Source organism: Ictidomys tridecemlineatus, chromosome 10 (assembly GCF_052094955.1).
Source record: "Ictidomys tridecemlineatus isolate mIctTri1 chromosome 10, mIctTri1.hap1, whole genome shotgun sequence".
Classification (NCBI taxonomy): domain Eukaryota; kingdom Metazoa; phylum Chordata; class Mammalia; order Rodentia; family Sciuridae; genus Ictidomys; species Ictidomys tridecemlineatus.
The window spans coordinates 139002564-139021204 of NC_135486.1; the positions used below are offsets into that span (position 1 = coordinate 139002564).

The 18641-nt window shown below is 52.0% G+C and overlaps 3 protein-coding genes across 14 annotated transcripts in view; 1 reads left to right on the plus strand and 2 right to left on the minus strand.

Moving 5' to 3' along the window:
- The window catches only part of Glis2 (GLIS family zinc finger 2), a 20025-nt gene extending 11727 nt beyond the window's left edge, over positions 1–8298 (plus strand). For 2 of the 5 annotated variants that reach the window (XM_078024553.1, XM_078024555.1), the window contains 6 exons: positions 2017–2271; positions 2891–3063; positions 3560–3736; positions 3817–3950; positions 4030–4151; positions 5419–8298. In XM_078024553.1, the coding sequence (XP_077880679.1) occupies positions 2088–2271; positions 2891–3063; positions 3560–3736; positions 3817–3950; positions 4030–4151; positions 5419–6218 (1590 nt within the window). In that variant the 5' untranslated portion in view covers positions 2017–2087 and the 3' untranslated portion in view covers positions 6219–8298. The remainder of the gene's footprint in view (positions 1–2016; positions 2272–2890; positions 3064–3559; positions 3737–3816; positions 3951–4029; positions 4152–5418) is intronic. The other 3 variants (XM_078024556.1, XM_078024557.1, XM_078024558.1) reach the window with 3 other exon arrangements.
- Positions 8084–15777, minus strand: Pam16 (presequence translocase associated motor 16). 4 transcript variants are annotated; one of them, XM_040277870.2, is made up of 6 exons: positions 15345–15495; positions 10895–10979; positions 9963–10099; positions 9546–9611; positions 8976–9106; positions 8084–8473 (listed from the first exon to the last, which is right to left on the minus strand). In XM_040277870.2, exons 1-5 carry the CDS (start codon positions 15387–15389, stop codon positions 9020–9022), a joined length of 420 nt encoding a protein of 139 aa, XP_040133804.1. In that variant the 5' UTR covers positions 15390–15495; the 3' UTR covers positions 8084–8473; positions 8976–9019. The 4 variants fall into 4 exon arrangements, with proteins under 4 accessions (XP_040133804.1, XP_040133803.1, XP_040133802.1 ...); XM_040277869.2 differs by having other exon boundaries at positions 8084–8714; XM_040277868.2 differs by having other exon boundaries at positions 8084–8739.
- Positions 15778–17632: 1855 nt separating this feature from the next.
- The window catches only part of Coro7 (coronin 7), a 55645-nt gene continuing 54636 nt past the window's right edge, over positions 17633–18641 (minus strand). For all 5 annotated transcript variants that reach the window (XM_005337733.5, XM_078024550.1, XM_040277867.2 and 2 more), the window contains 2 exons: positions 18403–18489; positions 17633–18272 (listed from right to left, as the gene is read on the minus strand). In XM_005337733.5, coding sequence (XP_005337790.2) covers positions 18267–18272; positions 18403–18489 — 93 coding nt within the window. In that variant the 3' untranslated portion in view covers positions 17633–18266. The remainder of the gene's footprint in view (positions 18273–18402; positions 18490–18641) is intronic.

Sequence of the window (18641 nt, forward strand, 5' to 3'; positions counted from 1 at the left end):
TCAGCATCAACTTGGATTCCCAGCTCCCTTATTATGCCTGTGGTTCCCTCCTTTGGAAGGGTTGGGGTGGAGGTGAGGACAGGGGGTATGAGGAGGCCTGTGGCCCTCGGCCAGCAGAGGGACCAGGCCACCAGCCCTTCCTGGCTCCTGAATTCTTAATCAGCATAAATATTTACTTCCTTCCTCTCCTTCCAGGCTCTCAGCACAGAGGAGCTTTGGGGAGGTTGGACTGGGCCTGTGTCTAAAAATAAACAGGTGGAAGGACAGGCAGACACAGACAGAGACATAACTAGGGAGGTGGGGGTCAGGCAGAGGACAGCTCCCTGCTCAGGGAAATGGAGGAGGGGACCCAAGGTCATCCATCACTGCCACCTACCTACCTGCAAGCTAGGATCTAGGCCTCCCGAGGAGAAGAGTGGTGCTCTGGTCCCACCTCCTTTATATTGTTGGGAATGCTTGATCTGTGTATGGTAGGGGGTATGTGGCGCACATAGATCTGACAGCTCCAACAGGGATAAGTCACAAACCTGGGTCTTGAAGCCAAGAGTGGCCCACCCATGCTCTGATGATGCAGGCCTGGGAGTGGTGGACAACCTCTCTATGCTCAGAGACTCCATGTTAGCCATGCATATATTGTAGGATCTGGGGATTTGTCCCAGCAAACGGGGTCTCAAGTGAAGGAAGGGACTATTTCCTTTGTGCTTGGGGAGGTCTCTGCATAAGCTTTGAATTTGTAGGAGGTAGAGGGGAAGGATGAACTGCATCGAGTGGGTGAAGTTGCCAAGGGGCCTTGGTCTAGAGAAGGGATGAGAGGGGACGTGGGGGTTGTCATCCCTGTCCTATTCCTGAGAATGTTCCAGCAGCTCTGAATCCCTATATGCACCACCATCCTGCCCCCCCCCCCAGGACACAAATTTGGGTGCAATTTTCCAGGTAATGGCCCACCCACCATGTCCACCCTTTTGTATTAAATACAGCGAGTGACAGGATCTCGTGTTAGTAGAGATTTACAGGGTGCACCAGTCTTCATGAACAAAGGCCAGGAAACAGTGGGAGTGTTTTCTCTGTGTGTAAAGACTGCTGCTGGGAGAATGAAGTGTTGAACTTGGAGGGATGAGCTGACAGCTTGGTCAGAGCATCCTGAGTCCATTTATGTGAAAATTACACCAATGAGAAATTATATGAAAATTATAGCATAAGACATATAATAGAAGAGCGTTATCACCTTACTGTATGTGGTTTTTATGTACTGAGCTGGTCTACTCCACCAGCCCAGCTCTGGCCAGCCTGACCACAGTCCCCATCTGCCCCCTGCTGGCAGCCCAGAGCCCTGTGGCTCCTTTTGGCTTGCGGATGCTTCGCCTGGCCCCACCTGGGAAGTGTCCCCAGTTCCTTGAGGCCAAACTCTGCATTACTTGCCTGAGACTTCCCTATCAGCAGGCTGGGCTCCCTTGGAGGTGACAGAGCTACTTGCTGAGAATAGACAAGGGTGGGCACAGAGGGGCCACTCGCATTTGATTGCTGAGGAATATCAACTGGCACCTTGAGGATACTCCTTGCCCACAGCCTGCTTCTAGGTCTTCAGACCCAGACCAGGCAGGCTCCCCATCTCAAAGAAATGACTGCGGGGGTGTGTGGGGGGGCTAGGAATATAGCTCAGATGGTAGTGTGCTTGCCTCGCATGTATAAGGTCCTGGGTTCAATTCCCAGCATCACCAGAAAAAAAAAAAAATGAAATGACTGGTCAGAGGTCTGTCCTTGAGTCTCGTAGTTCCGCCACTTCTCTTTGACCTGAGGCAGTACCTCTAAAATTCAGCATTCATGGCAGAATGGAGGCCTTGAGTCTCCCCCAAAACTTGGAGGAAGTGGGCGTGGAGCCTCTGAATAGGTGGTTGGTTCTTTCCGTAAGAACCTAGGGTCCAGATTGCTCCCTCTCTACTCATTTGGGCTTTTATGGGTATAGCTTGAGGAGGAGCCTGGGGTCAGAGTCACAGTACAGCTTCTGTCCTTCCCCAGGTTCCTGCCTAAAGATCAGCTGGGTGTCCCCTTCTGCCTGCTATCCCCTCCAACGCCAGCACCCCATCACCATGCACTCCTTGGACGAGCCGCTTGACCTGAAGCTGAGCATCACCAAGCTCCGAGCGGCGAGAGAGAAGCGGGAGAGGGTGCTGGGTGTGGTCCGGCACCGCACTCTGCACAGGGAGCTGGGCCTGGTGGATGATAGCCCCACACCTGGCTCCCCAGGCTCCCCACCCTCAGGTACTGCACCAGGTAGGGTGGGGGACTTGCACATGACCGAGCATTGACAACAGTAAGAAGAGCCAAGGTGTGTCCACCAGAGCACAGCCACAGCCACAGCCCCTGGCTTCTTCCAGTTTAGAGTGCTACCCACAAGTTTGTCCATTCATCCTCCCAACAGTTCAGTTTTGAAGGGAGCAGAGAGCTGAGCCAGGGTTCAAACTGAGGGCCCTGGGAGAATTCGGTAAGGGGTTTCAGAGGTCTAAAAGTAGTAGCATAGGTCCCAAGATCTCACCTGGGCTTTGAGGTGTTGAGGCTGGTCAACCAGGGAGCCAGGTGAGTTCAGGTTCTTTTCTATTATTCATCCTGTGTGCCAGACCAGTCTCCTCTATAAAATGGGTACTTCCTCTTTCATCCCATTTTGTCTTACACAGTTGGCTGAGTGCTCAGGGTGATGAAAGTCCAACAGCCGACAGTATCATTACATCCATCTGTCAGATGTGCAGGCTGCTCCTTAGATACTGGGTCCCACAGTCCTCTGGGGGGCCTAGCTGACATCTGCTCCCCGCGTCACAGTGGGGATGCTGAGGTGGTAGGACCTGGCCCACCAGGACTCTTGACTCCAGCATCTTGAATCATGCCTTTCCCTTAGGCTTCCTGCTGAACCCCAAGTTTCCTGAGAAGGTGGATGGACGCTTTTCTGCAGCCCCTCTGGTGGACCTCAGCTTGTCACCACCGTCTGGACTGGACTCCCCCAATGGCAGCAGCTCACTCTCCCCCGAGCGCCAGGGCAATGGGGACCTGCCTCCAGTGCCCACTGCCCCGGTAAGGAGGGTGAGATTTTGGAGAGGTGTATTGGTTTCCTGGGGCTCTGTAACATTATTCTCCCACAGTTCTGGAAGCTCAGGTCTACAAAGTGTTGGCAGAGCCATGTTCCCTTGAAAGCTCCAGGGAACAATCCTTTCTTGCCTCCTTGGCAGCCCTAGTCTGGTACCCTTATCACCTCAGTCTGCCCCATCTTCACATGGCCTTCTTCCCTCTGAGCTTCTGTGTCCTCATCTTCCTCTCTTTTCTTTTATAAAAACACCAGGTACTGAATTTAGGCTACCCTAATCCAGCAGGACCTCATTTTAACTTGATTACATTTGTGAAGATCCCATTTCCAAATAAGGTCACAAGCACAGGTACCAGAGATTAGGACTTAATCTCTTTTTGGGGGACAACATTCAGCCCATTCCAGAAGGGGACAGAAGGGGTCTGGGTCTGTAAGGGGGTCTCAGGAGGGCACTGACCAGCTCTCTCCCTTGCCCTTACTCCCAAGGACTTCCAGCCACTGCGATATCTGGACAGTGTCCCCAGCTCCTTCCAGTTCTTCCTACCCCTGGGCTCTGGGGGGGCCCTGCATCTGCCTGCTTCCTCCTTCCTCACACCCTCCAAGGACAAGTGCCTCTCGCCAGAGCTGCCCCTGCCCAAGCAGCTGGTGTGTCGCTGGGCCAAGGTGAGTGGGGGCCATGAAGAGTGGTATGGGGCCCAGGGCAGGGGCCCCACACAGGCTCAGAACCCTGCCTGGCTCCACAGTGTAACCAGCTCTTCGAGCTCCTGCAAGACCTGGTGGACCATGTCAATGACTATCACGTCAAGCCTGAGAAGGATGCAGGGTACTGCTGCCACTGGGAGGGCTGTGCCCGCCATGGCCGTGGCTTCAACGCCAGGTGAGGGAGCAGGGGCAAGGGCGGGAGGAAGGGGCTAGGTCTTCAGCAAGCTGAGCGTGCCCCTGTGCCCTCCCTGGAGCAGGTACAAGATGCTCATCCACATCCGCACGCACACCAACGAGAAGCCGCACCGCTGCCCCACCTGCAATAAGAGCTTTTCCCGCCTGGAGAACCTGAAGATCCACAACCGGTCCCACACAGGTGAGAGGCCTGGTTGGGGGTTTTTCCTACATAGGAGAGCTGGGCAGGCTGGGGACAGAAAGGGCAGGCACCCAGCAGGCAGGCAGGAAGGACTGGACCTTAGCAATGAGAAACAAATCTTATTGATCATGGCCCTTTCAGAAGGCCACTTGCTGGGGGAGCCCTTCCTATGGGTCAGACCCCAACATACACTGAGCATGGACACAACTTCCTGTGTCCTATCTGTATGATCTGACTAATAGCTAGCTACCTCAGGACAGCAGAGACTGGGTCTGCGTTGCTCCCTAGTCCCTGAGCGACAGCCAACTCTTATTCACAGAACCATGGAACTAGTTTTACATTGTCTAATCACCATTAAAAAGAAAATAGATGACATTAATTTTTAAGTTTTTATTTTTTAGTTGTACTTGGACACAATACTTTTATTTTTATTGGTGCTGAGGATTGAACCCAGGGCCTTGCGTATGCCAGGCGAGCGCTCTACCGCTGAACCACAACCCCAGCCCCAATTATATATTTAACTGAATCCAATATATATATTTATTTTTAATTTTTTTTAAGAGAGAGAGAAATTTATATACTTTTTAGTTTTTGGTGGACACAACACCTTTATTTTATCTTTATATGGAGCTGAGGATCGAATCCAGTGCCCCGCGCATGGCCAGGCGAGCGCGTTACCGCTTGAGCCACATCCCCAGCCCCAATATATATATTTAAACTGTTACCATTTAAATAATTTCAATTTAAAAAAAAAATCAGTAAGACATTGAAAATCCTTACTTCAGACAGTCTTTGAAACCTAGTGTGGTGTTTCTTTTTCTAGTCTGTAAGTCACTCTCACAGCACATCTCTACTTGGACCAGCTGCATTTCAAAGGCACAGCAGTCAGCTGGTTGCTGTCCTAGCCAGTGCAGTGGTAAAGGCTTAGTAAATATGGAACCATTGTGAACAAGGCCAAATGAAAGGGCACACTAGTGAGCCCACCTAGAGCTACATAACCTCCAAGGTGGAGTTCTGCCTGCTTAAGTTTACCAGCTGCAGTGGGGCAAACTGATGGTATACAGCAAGGCCATCGCAGAGCTGGGGCTTAACCAGGCTGGGTTCTGCCTGCAACAGCCAACTGAGTCAGCTCTTGTGCTACATTGCTGGGGATGCCCCCCAAATCAGAGTCCTTGCTCTGAGAGATCTGGGCCTGGGGAATGCTGAGGGTGTGGGTGGGAATACCTGAGAGTAGGGCAAGATTCCCTTATGTGGCCTATCCCTGCAGGTGAGAAGCCCTATGTCTGTCCCTATGAGGGATGCAACAAGCGCTACTCCAACTCGAGTGACCGCTTCAAGCACACTCGCACCCACTACGTGGACAAACCCTACTACTGCAAGATGCCTGGCTGCCACAAGCGCTACACAGACCCCAGCTCTCTGCGCAAGCACATCAAAGCCCATGGCCACTTCGTGTCTCACGAGCAGCAGGAGCTCCTGCAGCTACGCCCACCCCCTAAACCACCACTGCCCACCCCTGACAGCAGCCCCTATGTTAGTGGGGCTCAGATCATCATTCCCAACCCTGCTGCCCTCTTCGGAGGCCCCAGCCTGCCTGGCCTGCCCCTGCCCCTGGCCCCTGGCCCCCTCGACCTCAGTGCCCTGGCCTGTGGCAATGGCGGGGGTGGCGGGGGTGGTGGGGGTATTGGCCCTGGGCTGCCAGGTCCTGTTCTGCCCCTCAATCTGGCCAAGAACCCACTGCTGCCCTCTCCCTTTGGGGCTGGTGGACTGGGTCTGCCTGTGGTCTCCCTCCTCACTGGCTCCGCTGGCGGCAAGGCAGAGGGGGAGAAAGGGCGTGGGTCAGTGCCCAGTAGGGCCCTGGGCACAGAGGGCTGCAAGACTCCCCTCGAAAGGACGGAGAGCAGCCGCTCCCGGCCAAGCCCCGATGGACTCCCCCTGCTTCCAGGCACTGTGCTGGACCTGTCCACAGGCGTCAACTCAGCAGCCAGCAGCCCAGAGGCACTAACTCCTGGCTGGGTGGTCATCCCACCAGGCTCTGTGCTACTCAAACCAGCTGTAGTGAACTGAGCCTGCTTACCTACCTACCAGCTATGACAGCTCAGCCAGCAGCTCTGGGCCCCACCCTGACGAACAGAAACTCTTCTGCGAAATAGCAATAATGTCCTACTGCTCTGGGGCCTGGTGGTCTGTGCTCCCTGGGAAGCTGCAGTCCCAGATGCAGTCCTTGGGCAGCAAGGATGGTGCTAGAAGGTCATTGTTGCCTTCCCAGGTCCCAAGTGAGGACTTGGCCCTGACCATGCTCTTGGGTGCTGAGGCCTTGCTCACCCTCAGGCCCCTGCCCCACAGCTTCTGAGCCCTCTGCCCATCCTCCACCGGACCCTTAGTCCTTGGTTTCCCACCCTGGTGCCTCCTTCATCCCAGGGCCAACTTGAGCAGGTTGTCTTCCCTCACTTGCCCACTTATCAGCCACAGAGGCCAGCAGCGACTGTTTCCCGTGTCCCAACACTGGGAGCAGGCAAAGTAGTATCTGCCCTCCTGTTGGTCCAGACCACCCTCAACTTTATGTGATGTGCTGTGAGGAGCCCCCACGGAGCCACAGCACCCATGCAGGCTCACCCTAGACCCCTTTCCCTCTGGCCTACCCCCCGGAGGGAGAGAAGATAAGATGCAGACCCTGGCTAAGCCACAGGAAGAAGCCATGCTGTTCCCCACCCACCCCTATGACAAGGTGCCTTCCTGCTCGCTAGAGAAGGGAGGCCTGCTTGGTCAGCTGCCGTCATCCTTCATTCAGCCTGAATCAGACTGCACTGCCAGAGGGCCAGCAACATTCCCAGGTGAAGGGCCAGCTGACCACTCACTTGCCCCTATACCCTGGAAGGATCTGACTCAGGCATCCTGAGCGTACGGGAAACATGGAGCCAGGGAGGGAAGGTGTCAGATGGATAGCCCTGGTGCTAGGACTTAATCCAGGCCCAACAGGTAGGGCCAGGCCAGGCTCCATCTTGGTCATCCCAGCTGGGACTGGCCTCACGGAGAGGCCTACAGGGCACTGGTACTGAGGCAAGAGGCAGCTTCTGGTCTTAAGGCACCAAGACAGCATGCAGGGGGGTAAGTGGAGGGAGCTTTCTGGCCATTGACTGAGGCCTGGGTCTGTGGGAGACTGGGCAGCCAAGCATGGCTACAGGCAGGCCCAGCCCCTCTGCCTGGGAAGAGCTGGCTGGAGGAAGGAGATGGACTTGGGATGTTGTTGCCTCTGGCTTTTTCTCAGTTGAGCCTGATCCTAAGAGACTCCCACTTAGCCAGCTCCCCTAGGGTCTAACTACTATGCAGGGGCCAGAGTATGCCAAGGATATAGGTTATTGATCCCACTGCCCAATCTCCAGAAGCTAGGCTATCCCAGCATGTCCCACTCAACCAACCCTGGGCCTTTTGTTCCCTTCCTGCCAGCAGCTGGGAGCTCTGGCTTTAGAGCACCTTTGTCACTAGGCTGCAAAATAGCCAACCCCCTCCAATTCCCCACCCATAGAACAAAAGAGCCACCAGATGGCAGTGGGGTCCTCCATAGCCCTGTGGTTCCTCTGAGCAGTTCTGATCCCACTCTTTCCTGGACTGCCCTTCTGTCCTAGAAGGGTCACCCTGACCTGGCAGTCCCTGCTGCTGGTCTTAGAACCCCAGTCCTGACAGGGCCTGGCCACGCTGGCTCTGCCCCTTGATGGGGCTGTGAGCAAGGTAGAAAGGAGCTGGTCTTCTTTCTTTGGGTCCACCCTGGACCCAAGCACCCCCCTCATCCCTGTTAGGGCCCTAGGCCTTCAGTCCCTAGCTTGGGGGATATATGGTTTGACTCAAGCCCAGGAGCAGAGGAATAGGGCACTGGAAGGTGACATTAGCTCAGCATGTGATTTGGTGATAGACCAGGCTTGGAAGGGCCAGTATACTTTTCGTTGTTGTTGGTTTATTGTTGCACATTCCAGGATATCAGTATTTTAACAGGTTCTAAGTGCCTTTCTATTGTAGCTTATGTTTTTCCTCCTCTTGGCTCCATTGCTGTTAGCATAGAGTTTAAAAAAGAGATAAGCTAATGACTATAACAATATATTCCTCCATGTGAGAGGAAGTTTATAAAGAAACAATAAAAGTGAGTTGCAAAGATGGTTTCTGTGTCATGAACATGCTAGGAACGGGGCTGACCTTAGACTGTCTGGCTCTGTGCTCAGCTTTGGGGTCTCCCAACAATATTACCTAAAGCCCCTGATCTGGGTTTCTCTTCAGCCTTTAGGTGCCAGCCTCAATGTGAGGCTGAAAGCAGGTCAGCCAGCCGGGAACTGGAAGGAAAGAAGCATGAGGGTCGGGTTCTGAGGAGCAGAGATGGAAGATTCTGGAGTAAGCATTACAAGGTTCAGGTCCCTAACCTGCTATGACTGGTGAGCCATGCCTTGGTCCAGGGATAGGCTGGCCAAGGTTCTCCCTCAGTCATGAACGGAAGCATTCTGCCCAGCTCACCAAAAACATCATATCGAAGCCTGGGCCAGGGGCTTTCATCCTGAGGGTGGGGCAGGAAAAGACCTGTGGGATGGTAATGGGTTTCCATCTGGCAGGATACAAGGGAGGGAAGGGAATTAGGTGCCATGGGAGCAGGAGCAGCTGTATGACCCCTCAGGCAGGCTCTTACATGGTGGGACTGCTCAACGATCTCACCACCTGAACCCAGCTCCTGAGGCTGTTAGCTGTTGGCCCCCCCGGGGCCCCAGCAGAGCCCTACAAGAGGCAACTGGCCTCCTGGAAATGGGATACATGCACAGGAGAAACACGGAAGAGATTTATTACCAAGCTATAAGTTAAGAGGTGGCAGGGAGAGGAGAGCTGCACGGTCACGTTCTGGGCACCTGCTCTTTCTCTTTCTCCTCCTGGGCCTGGATTCTGAGTTCCTCATCCAGGCGCTCCTTTGCCCGGACAACCTGGAAGGAGGTGAAAGATCAGGGCTCGGCAGAACCTCTACCTTTTGCCCCTCAGCTACAGACAGGATTCTTCATTTCCTGGCTCAGGCTACCTTTCTGGAGGGCAGTCCTCCTCCACAGGAACCCTGAAGGCTGGGTTTCTGCACCAGTAGACCAGTGCTGGTCTGGTACATACCACCAGTGGCTGCTCCTGCTCCTTCAAGGTCTGAATGCTGGGAGGGCCACTGTCCCTTCAGCTGAGCCCTATAGAACTGAGGCAGCCAGAGGAGTGGCAATTTGAGGGGGTGGGTGTCCTCTCTGAGGCTAGGGCACCAGGGAAAGGCCTGGCATACCTCACTTACTACTGCCAACTCCCTAACTGCCAGCTGCCCTGCCAGGGTCCCAACTGAGGAGAGGAGGTATGTGGCTTATCCTTCTTGAAGAATCAAAGAGCACTTACCTTGGACTGTAGGTAGAAGGAGCCGCCCACGGATTTATCATTCACCTTAAATAGATGTTCATAGTTCTGCAGGGGAGAGGAGACGAAGAGCAGACTGCAAACTCTGAATGAGACACCAGGAGAAGCTGACGATAAGGGAAGTTAAAGGGCCTGACCTCTACACCCCATATGCCACACTGTGCAACCCAGGAGGCTGCTATGACCTAAAGGGGCAGAGACAGGACAGATGCCCATAGAGGGACAGCTTGGCTGCTACTACCAACAGCTCTGCCTCTGCAACTGCCCTGCCTGGGGCCTAAAACTTAACAAACAACAGTGGCTTCCTCAGTGCAGTGGGAGTCCCAGCTGGCTTCAGTCAGACCCACTGCACTTACCCACTTCTGCCAAGCCTCCCCTACCCCAGTCTTACGGCCTTACCTTCTGGACCTCCTCAGGACTCAGTTTGGAGACGTTGAGAATCTGCTGGGCCTCCTGAAGACTGAGGCCAGAGAGGTTGGATGCAGCTGCAGACTGGTGCCCAGCTCGTCCCCGGGCATCAGCTGCGGCTCGGCTGGCTGTGTGGACACATGGGTGATCGCTCAGCCCTCCATGGCCCAAAGCTCCCCCTGAGCCTTCCGGATGGGTGGCTCACCCCTGCCAGGTGGCACAGAGGAGACATACAGGAACAGAAGTGGCCAGGAGTAGCTCTTCTCCAGGACTGGTTTCTTTTGGGGGAGGGGGCAGGAAAGTAAGGACAGACAAGCCTTACTGGAGGACAAGGTCTGACCATCGAGCCTGGATTATGGTCCCCTTCTCCCCCTACCTCTGGTCCCAGGGCAGAGCAAATTGGGGACCAGGCGGAGTGAAGCTGTGGCCAAGGGAGGAGCAATAGTTCTGCTGGGACCTGGCTGCCAAGCCAGCACTCAGACCACCAAAGCAAGCTTGCCTCTAGTGACACTAAAATCAGAAGCCAGTAAACATTTCCTTACAGGGTCAGATAGAAAATATTTTAAATTTGGTCAATTTCACCTGCATTGGAATTACTCAGCTCTCCCTGATAGCAGCCAGAGGATGTGGCTATGTTCCAGGAAAACTTAATTTACAAAAACAGATGGTCAAGTGGGCCAGTTTGCCAGCTCCTGAGCAGGATATTCATGTTAACCAAGTTTCACTGGACATAAACCTCTCTCACATGAGAAGGTCCCAAAGTCTGGCATTACCCCCTACCACAAAAGAGTGCCCCAAGCCACCCAAGCCACAGAATGCTTTATCATGGAGGGAATCACTGCATTCATGACCAGGCTGAGCTACCAAGGAAGATCTGACCTGGGCAGAAGCTCTCAACTCAGGAGAGAGGGGCCCATGCTTACCTGCAAACTCCTGCCGCAGGGCCCGAGCAAAGGCTCTGCCTACCACCTGTGCGCCCATCACAATGATTTGGGCCAGGTACTTGGCCTGTAGGCAGAGTAGGCATCTGGTTAGAAGGCTGCATTCTCAGGGCCTGAAAAGTGGGGAGTCTGGAGATGGCTGCTGAGGAACTGAGAGTATGGTGTATAGCACTGCAGCCACAGGCTACCTTCTCCAAAGTGCCCTGATAAAAAGCTTCTGCTTGGGGTGGCTTCAGATACTTACTGGAGTCTCCAGAGGCAGACTGGTCCCCCTTGACCTTCGGGAAAGTCAGAGAAAAACCAAAGCAATGTGGCTACAGGGGATGGAGGGTACTGACATTAGTAAGAAACACCGTGGCCTGGGATCCAGAACACAGGGACAGTCCCAGACCTGTTACCAATTCACCCTCTATCCCAGAACTGACAATGACTCTTCCTGTGCTTCTCAGATTATCTGGTCCAACCTTCTTTTTACCAGTGGGAAAATTCAGACCCATTCTAACCATAGAGTCCTATGACTTGGAGTTCATTCCATTCAATACAACAAAAAGTTACCACAGGTCTACTTAGAATATACAGTCTCCAGCTTCAGGAGCTAAAGGCCCATTAGGAGGGTAGTTAGACAATCACAGGAAGGACCTTTTGATTATCAAGAGTAGGGCTAGTTCATTTGTTCAGCCACTGGTTTGCCTACTCCTTCAAACACTAGCCAGAGTCTATGCCACCCACTGCACAGCACACACAGAGCCTGGTCCCTGTCTTGAGCTGGCCACATACTTACATGGCCTGACATGGAAATCAACTGCAGCACAGCAAGGTTATACAGACCCCAGACTATGATTCAGCATGCCACAGACATACCTCACTAAGACACAACCAGACGCTCAGTCAGTAGAGGGAACACTGAGCAATGAGAGAGGTTCTGGGAGAAGATGGTGCTTCTCCTGGCTAGGTTCTGAAGAGCAGATAGAGTCGTGATGGGACTCTTAGGACTCTGAAGCAGAGGAACAGGGTAGGGGAATAAGATACATCCTGGGAGCAGCCAGAGGTAAGAACAGAAAGGCATATGACATGGGAAAATTTATAGACTATATTGTGACATGCAGATAACATAGGCAACATGTATAAAAAATGATCCTGTGTCCATGAAATGGTACAAACAGGGTCGCACAGAGGACACAGGAGACTGCTCACAATGGGTTAACAGTGTTCATGTGGTAGAGTCAAGTAAGTTGCCCTTTCTTCTTTGTACTTTCCTGTGGTTAGAGTTCCCCTTGGTCAGCAAGTACTGATTGAGCTTGTGTGCCAGGCACTATGCCAAACATATTCTATTGTTTGTGCCATATAATCCCAATAACTCAAAGGGCTTAGTGACCAAGGACAGACAGCTAGTACTTGAGTGAGGGAGAAGGAACCCAGAGCTGGCGCTATGTGACAAGGTAGCTGTGGGCTGCTGCCTCACAAAAATCCCAAGATAAGGCAGGGTGACTAAGCAAACTGATCCAGAAGCCAAAGAGGACAGGGGCTGTCAGATTCCAGTGGAATTCGGACTCCAGAAGTGACCTAGTTTGGCTTTCAAGGCCTTGCCCTTCCTAACAGAAGAGATATGATTATGGGCTGTCAGGAAGATGAATAAACAGAATTTGGTATGCATTTCACAAGTAGGTGGAAATTTTATAAGTTCCGGATTTCATACAAGAAAGTAAAGCCTAAAGACCCTCATGTAATCAAAGGCAAGATTGCAGCCAGCTGTACTGGAGGTGTATGAGGAATAGCAGTGTGCTTGCTGAGTGTGTAATCTTACCTGTCTTCTGTCCTCCTTGCCTAAAAGCTATAGGCTCTCAAGTGGAATACTGGCCTTGCATGACAGGGCAGTCACTATCTCCAGAGGTCCCTGAGCCTGGAAAACCCTTAGGTGATCTCACCTCCCACCCCAAAGCCTCTGTCTTCTGCTGCCAGAGGCTTAGCATAGTCTTGTAATCACTGGTTACTTTTCTGCTGAGGCCAATAACCATTGCTAAATAATGCACATTAAGAGGAAAGACTGGGCTGGGATTGTAGCTCAGTGGTAGAGCGCTTGTCTTGCATGCATGAGGCATTGAGTTTGATCCTCAGCACCACATAAAAAATAATAAATAAAGATAGTATGTCCATCTACAACTGAAAAAAAAAAAAAAGGCTGACAGCTGGCTATACCTCAGTGATAGAGTCCTTGGTTAGTATGCACAAAGCCCTGGGTTCAAGCTCCAGTACCCCAAAATAGAAAACAAAAACACCAAGGCTGTAACTGGGAAACTTCCCTAATCATGTCCTCCATGTTTTAAATCAAAGTTGTGCTGGGTATGGTTGCACATGCCTCTAATACCAGAGACCCAGAGGACAGAGGGATTATAAATTCAAGGCCAGCCTCAGCAATTTAGCAAGGCCCTAAGCATGTTAGTGAGACCTGTCTCGAAATAAAAAATAAAAAGGGCTGGGGATGTAGTTCAGTGGTTTAGTATTCCTTGGTTAAATCCAAGGACCAAAAATGAAAAATGAAAAAAATAAATCAATCAAAGTGGCATGGTAGCCTGTGGTTCTACTGTCCAGAACTCTCTACAACTGCAGGGAAGGCAGGATTGGCCCACAAAGTTTCAGCAGCTACCCTGGCTGGTGGAGGGAGCTGGATAGAGGGCAGATGGAGGCCACCAAAGTTCCTGCAGGGTCACCTGCTACAAAACACTGGAGAAAGAGTGTGTTATAGTGGTTACAGAAGGCTCTGGGATCACCTGTGGCCAAATCTGGCTGTGTGGCCCTGGAAAAGATCTCAATCCCTCTGAGCCTATAAAATGAGGACAATGATAGGGCTGTCACAGAGATTATATAATGCCTATAATGTGTCCGGCATGGACCTTAATAATACAGTAGGTGATCAGTAAGTGTTGCTTTTCATTAACTACTGCTGTGTCACAAAACTTGGCAATGGCTAGACAGTATGGAGTAACAAAGTTTATAATAAAGCAGTTCATTTGATTCCTCAGGGGTGAAGGCTGCAAAATGCTGTATTCCCCAGGGAGCCAGGAAGCAGTTAGGGAGATACTTCAACTGGAAACCTAACTTTGCTTCTCACTAGTTGGGTGTCCCTGGGCAAGTTACTCAACTTCTCTAAACCCTGTTTTCTTATCTGCAAAACGAAGAAAAGAAATATATTCCTTATAGGAGAGTCATAAAGCCATAAAGGAATGCATGTAAAACCAACTGGACCCACAGTGGCAGGCCGAAGCAAGAGTTCAACAGCTGGCTTTACTTAAGGACCAGACCCAGTTTGGTGTTAATGGTCTGGCAATCAGGTGGTGCTGCCAACTCTCATCCACCTTATTCCAACCCAAACATTCCCTGAACACTGACTATGGGTCAGGCCATGCTCACAGCTGGGGATTCATGGTGGGCAAAGCTCTGGAAGCTGCAGCCTCTACAGGTGATCCAAAGTGCCACCGGATGAGGCCCCTCCTAAAAAGACCTAAAACAACCCATAATACACTGACTGATACTTGGGTCTGAAAGTCCCAGTGAAGACCAACCATTGGCAATCAACTTCGGGTCAAGCAGTAGGCAGACAGCAGAGGTCAGAGCCACAGGACTCCAACCTGGGACCCACAGCGGGCAGCACATAGGCCTTTTCTTCTGTAAAGCAACATGGCAAATACAAGACCACAGCCCTGAAGTTAGGGCAAAGTACCACAAGTAATATTAAGGAGACACTCAGAAATAAGGATTATCCCACTAAAAGTACATCAAGAAAGGAGCTCAGCTTTCTGACAAATGTGCTACATTCCTTCAAGGCACAGCTGCAGACCCTCAGGTTGGTGAGCAGACTGCCACTAAGACTCACTTCCTTCTCAAGGACATGCTGAGCTAGCAAGGGGCTATGGTCACCCAGGGCCTCTACAAACAGCTGCTGGTATCACAGCTAGGCAGGAAAAAGGCCAGGACCATAGGGGCCCAGAGCCCAATCTGCATTTGAATGAATGTGGCTGCCCAGGAATGGACACTTAACCACACCACCCTCAGCTGCGCTTCAGACAAGGCTGGAGTCTTATACTCTATGCTCCCAGACAAGGTTTCCTAGCTGGGGAAGGGCTCTGGCCATTGCCCAATACACACACCGTTCTCCACTTGGCATTCACCTCTCTCCATCTGGCCTAAACTAACTTCTCCGCCTTATTCTCCCCTTCACCTCTCCCCATAATGCAAATGCACCCTCTACTCCTAGATCAGTTCTTACACTTTTCTTCTCCACGTGTGCTCCAAATTCCTCCACTTTGAAACTTTCCCAGCCTCCTCCTATCATACTTATCCACAGCATTTTCCTTTCCTATGGATAGAGTCCCTCAAGTCATCGATTGGCAGATACCAACTCCGCGACCCCCAGGGACGGTGCTCAAGAACCTGCCTTTTCAAAGTTCCCGGGAGGCCTCCGTGGAACAGGTGTGCGCATTCCCCCTCCGGTCGCCCGCGGCGGCTCGCTCTCACCCCGCTGAGCCGGCGGCGACGGCAAGGACCGGCGCGTGCGTCAGCCAGGTAGGTGTGCGCTGCCTTCCGCCGGCGGCGTTTCCCGGCCGCCTCCCCCGACCCCCCGCTTCCCGCCGCACGCGCGCCCTCAGCACAGCCAGAGCCCCATCACCCTCCCCAGCCTCCCTGTCCCGGCGGCACGCCCCGGGTCTCACCATTGCGACCGCTCTGCCTCGGGGTCGCGGACTCCCGCTTCCTGGCCCCGCCGCGCCGGCTTAAGGGCGGCCGGCGGGTCAGAGGTTAAAGGAGACAGCAAAGCGCGTGCGCGAGGCCGCGCTGGGCATGCGCGTTACCTCGGCCCCGAGCGCTGTCGTGACGAAAGAGGGGCGGGACCTTCGGTGGGCGGAACCTTCCTTGGGCTCTGGGGATCACCAGGCGGGCGATGGACGGTCCCAGCCCCTCCAGGTGGCCCTCTAGCTGGGGCGCCAAGACTGTTTCTTCCCTTAGTTTTGCCAAAAATATTTAAAACGAAAACATCGTGTGAAATAAACGAATATGAGGTAGGATGCCAAATTTTCGGGAATATCTAAGAAAACTGGGAACTTCAAAATAAATTTCAGTTCAGATTCCTTCTGTTTCGTAATCTGAGAGGCTGATTTCCTCCCCCAAATCTGTGCTCAAATGCCACCTTCTCAATGAAGCCCACCCCGAGTCCCCCACTATGACATGCCCGACATTCTCTCTATTGAGATGTAATTCACACACCATACACCTCACACTTTTAAAGTGCACAATTCAGTGTCTTTGAGCATATTCACAGAGCTGTGCAACAATCACCACCATTTAGTTTCTTGCCCACCAGTAGTCAACCTCGCCCTGCCCTGACAACCATTCATCTGCATTTTGTCCCTATGGATTTGTCCCTTCAAGACATTCCACAAAAATGGAATCAATACTACAAGTGTCTTTTGTGACTGGCTTATTGCTTATTCCTTCATTTTTTTTTTGGTAGTGCTGGGTATTCCTTCACTTTTTTGGTACTGCAGATTGAACCCAGAGGCACTTTATCACTGAGCCATATCCCCATCCCTTTTTATCTTTTTGAGACAAGGTCTGGCTAAGTTTCTTAGGGCAACTATTGACAGCTAAATTGCTGAGGCTGGTCTTGAACTTGCGATCCTCCCATCTCAGCCTCCAGAGTCGCTGGCATTACAGGTGTGTATTACCATGTGCAGTTTAATCCTCCACTCTTGATCCCCTTTACTTTTTTAAATGTATCTATATTTTTATTGTTTGATGGACCTTTATTTTATTTATTTTTTATATGTGGTGTTGAGAATCGACAGTGCCTCACACCTGCAACACAAGTGCACTACCACTGAGCCACAGCCCCAGCCCCCTGACATCCTCTATTTTTTTCTGAGGCTTTTACATCCTCTACCGTATCATATAGTTCCTTTATTTTTATGTTTATTGCTTATAGTCTGTTCCCTCCCACTAGAAGGCAAATTCCCAGGGGGCAAGCTGTGTATTTAATCTCCACCTGGAAGGCTGCCTGGAGTGTGGCAGGTGCTCATAAGTATTTGTAGAATAGATGGAAGTCAGGCTGCCTACACTGTGCTCTGGCACTGCCCTTTCTTTCCTCAGGCTCTCAAAATTGCTTCTTCCCTCAGCACTCCTGCTGTCCTTCCTTTTGTTAGAGATGTTCTTGTAGCATTCTCTGTGGCAAGCTCCTTCAGGTGTCAGCTTAAATGGGAGTCAACTCCTCAGACCTCTGAATACCCTATTTGCCCCCGCATTCAAATCACTTCCTTTTTTGTGTGTGTGTGTGTGCTGGGGATTGAACCCAGGGCCTTGTGCATGTGAGGCAAGCACTCTACCAACTGAGCTGTATCCCCAGCCCCACTTCTTTTTTTATAGTTATTTTCTCCATGGCTCCTTTCACACTGCTCTTCTGCACAGTCTACTTCCCTTATACAACAAAGCTATAGTAAGCTTAAGCTCACTGAAAGACCCCAACCCTGCTGGGCTCTCCAGTTTCAATACCTACCAGAGTACTGCTGGGCACCTGAGTGTTGAATGAATGAACTCCCAGCAGCTTTCGGCTAAAAGGCCATAAGGACAAAGTGAGCTGGGATGAGGGTGAGCACAGATTCAACCACTCTCACTCATATTCATGTCCTCTTTCCCTTTCCAGCTATCCCAGAGATAAGAATAGCACAAGAGGTGGTCAGCTTACAAAAATTTAATTGCTGAAAACATCCAAGCATGTGCAGGCTGGTCCTTGCAGGATTCACACTACCCTAATTGGGCCATCGATTTGGTGAGGCCCCCTTCTCCTGGTTGCAACCCTGGGAAGCAGGGCAACTGGTCCCAGGTTCTTCAGGCTGGAGCTGTTCCAAATGGCTTGGTGGGGGGCCAGCCCCCAACACCCTTAATAGGAACAATTAAGCAGGCAAGATGGGTTGGCATGTAGTACCTGAAGGTGCTGGATTAAGACCAGCCTAGGCTGGGACCAGCCCAGGTCAGCAGAAAGAGCAGGGGAGACAGGGAGTCCAGGGCCTGCCCAGGGACATGGTACTGACCCCAACCCCATGCCCTTTGGTTCCACATGCTAGCAGGTGGTTGAGGACAAGCAGCTGGTCCCAAAGAAAGCTAAATTACAGACAATCCCTGGGAGTTGCAGTAGGCCCAGCAACCATGGAAGTGCCCAAGGCCTGCAATAAACCAAGGCTTCTGAGATGGGGCGTGCCAAGGCCAGAGAGGTATCTTCCAGGTTGAAGAGATGTGAGGTGTGCAAGGGCACCAGGTGGTTCTAGGAGGTGGCAGCAGCAGATGAGGCCAGAAGTGACTGGTAGGCAGGCTAGTCCTGGGGTGATAAACCAAGAAGTGGGAGAGAGTTAAGAGGGTCTGGGAAGGAAGGGTATGTGTGCTGCTGTGTGTCTGGGAGGGATGGTGCTGCTGGTCAGGAAGGCTGGTCTCCCTTGCCACTCACTTACCCACTCATCCTCATCCACCCCTTCAAAAGAGTCCTGGGGCAGGGGGTCCTCCCGGTTCCCTAGCTTTGCCACCATGGCATTCAGCAGCTGCAAGAGTGGATCAGAGAAGCATTGAAAGGAATAGGACTTCCAGACCTCAAGAGCATCAGATCCCATGGTTTTAACCCTGACAGTATTGTGAAAAGAGCCATTTTAATTAGAGCTGTGGCAAAGTTCATGGATTTTCACTGAAGAAGACA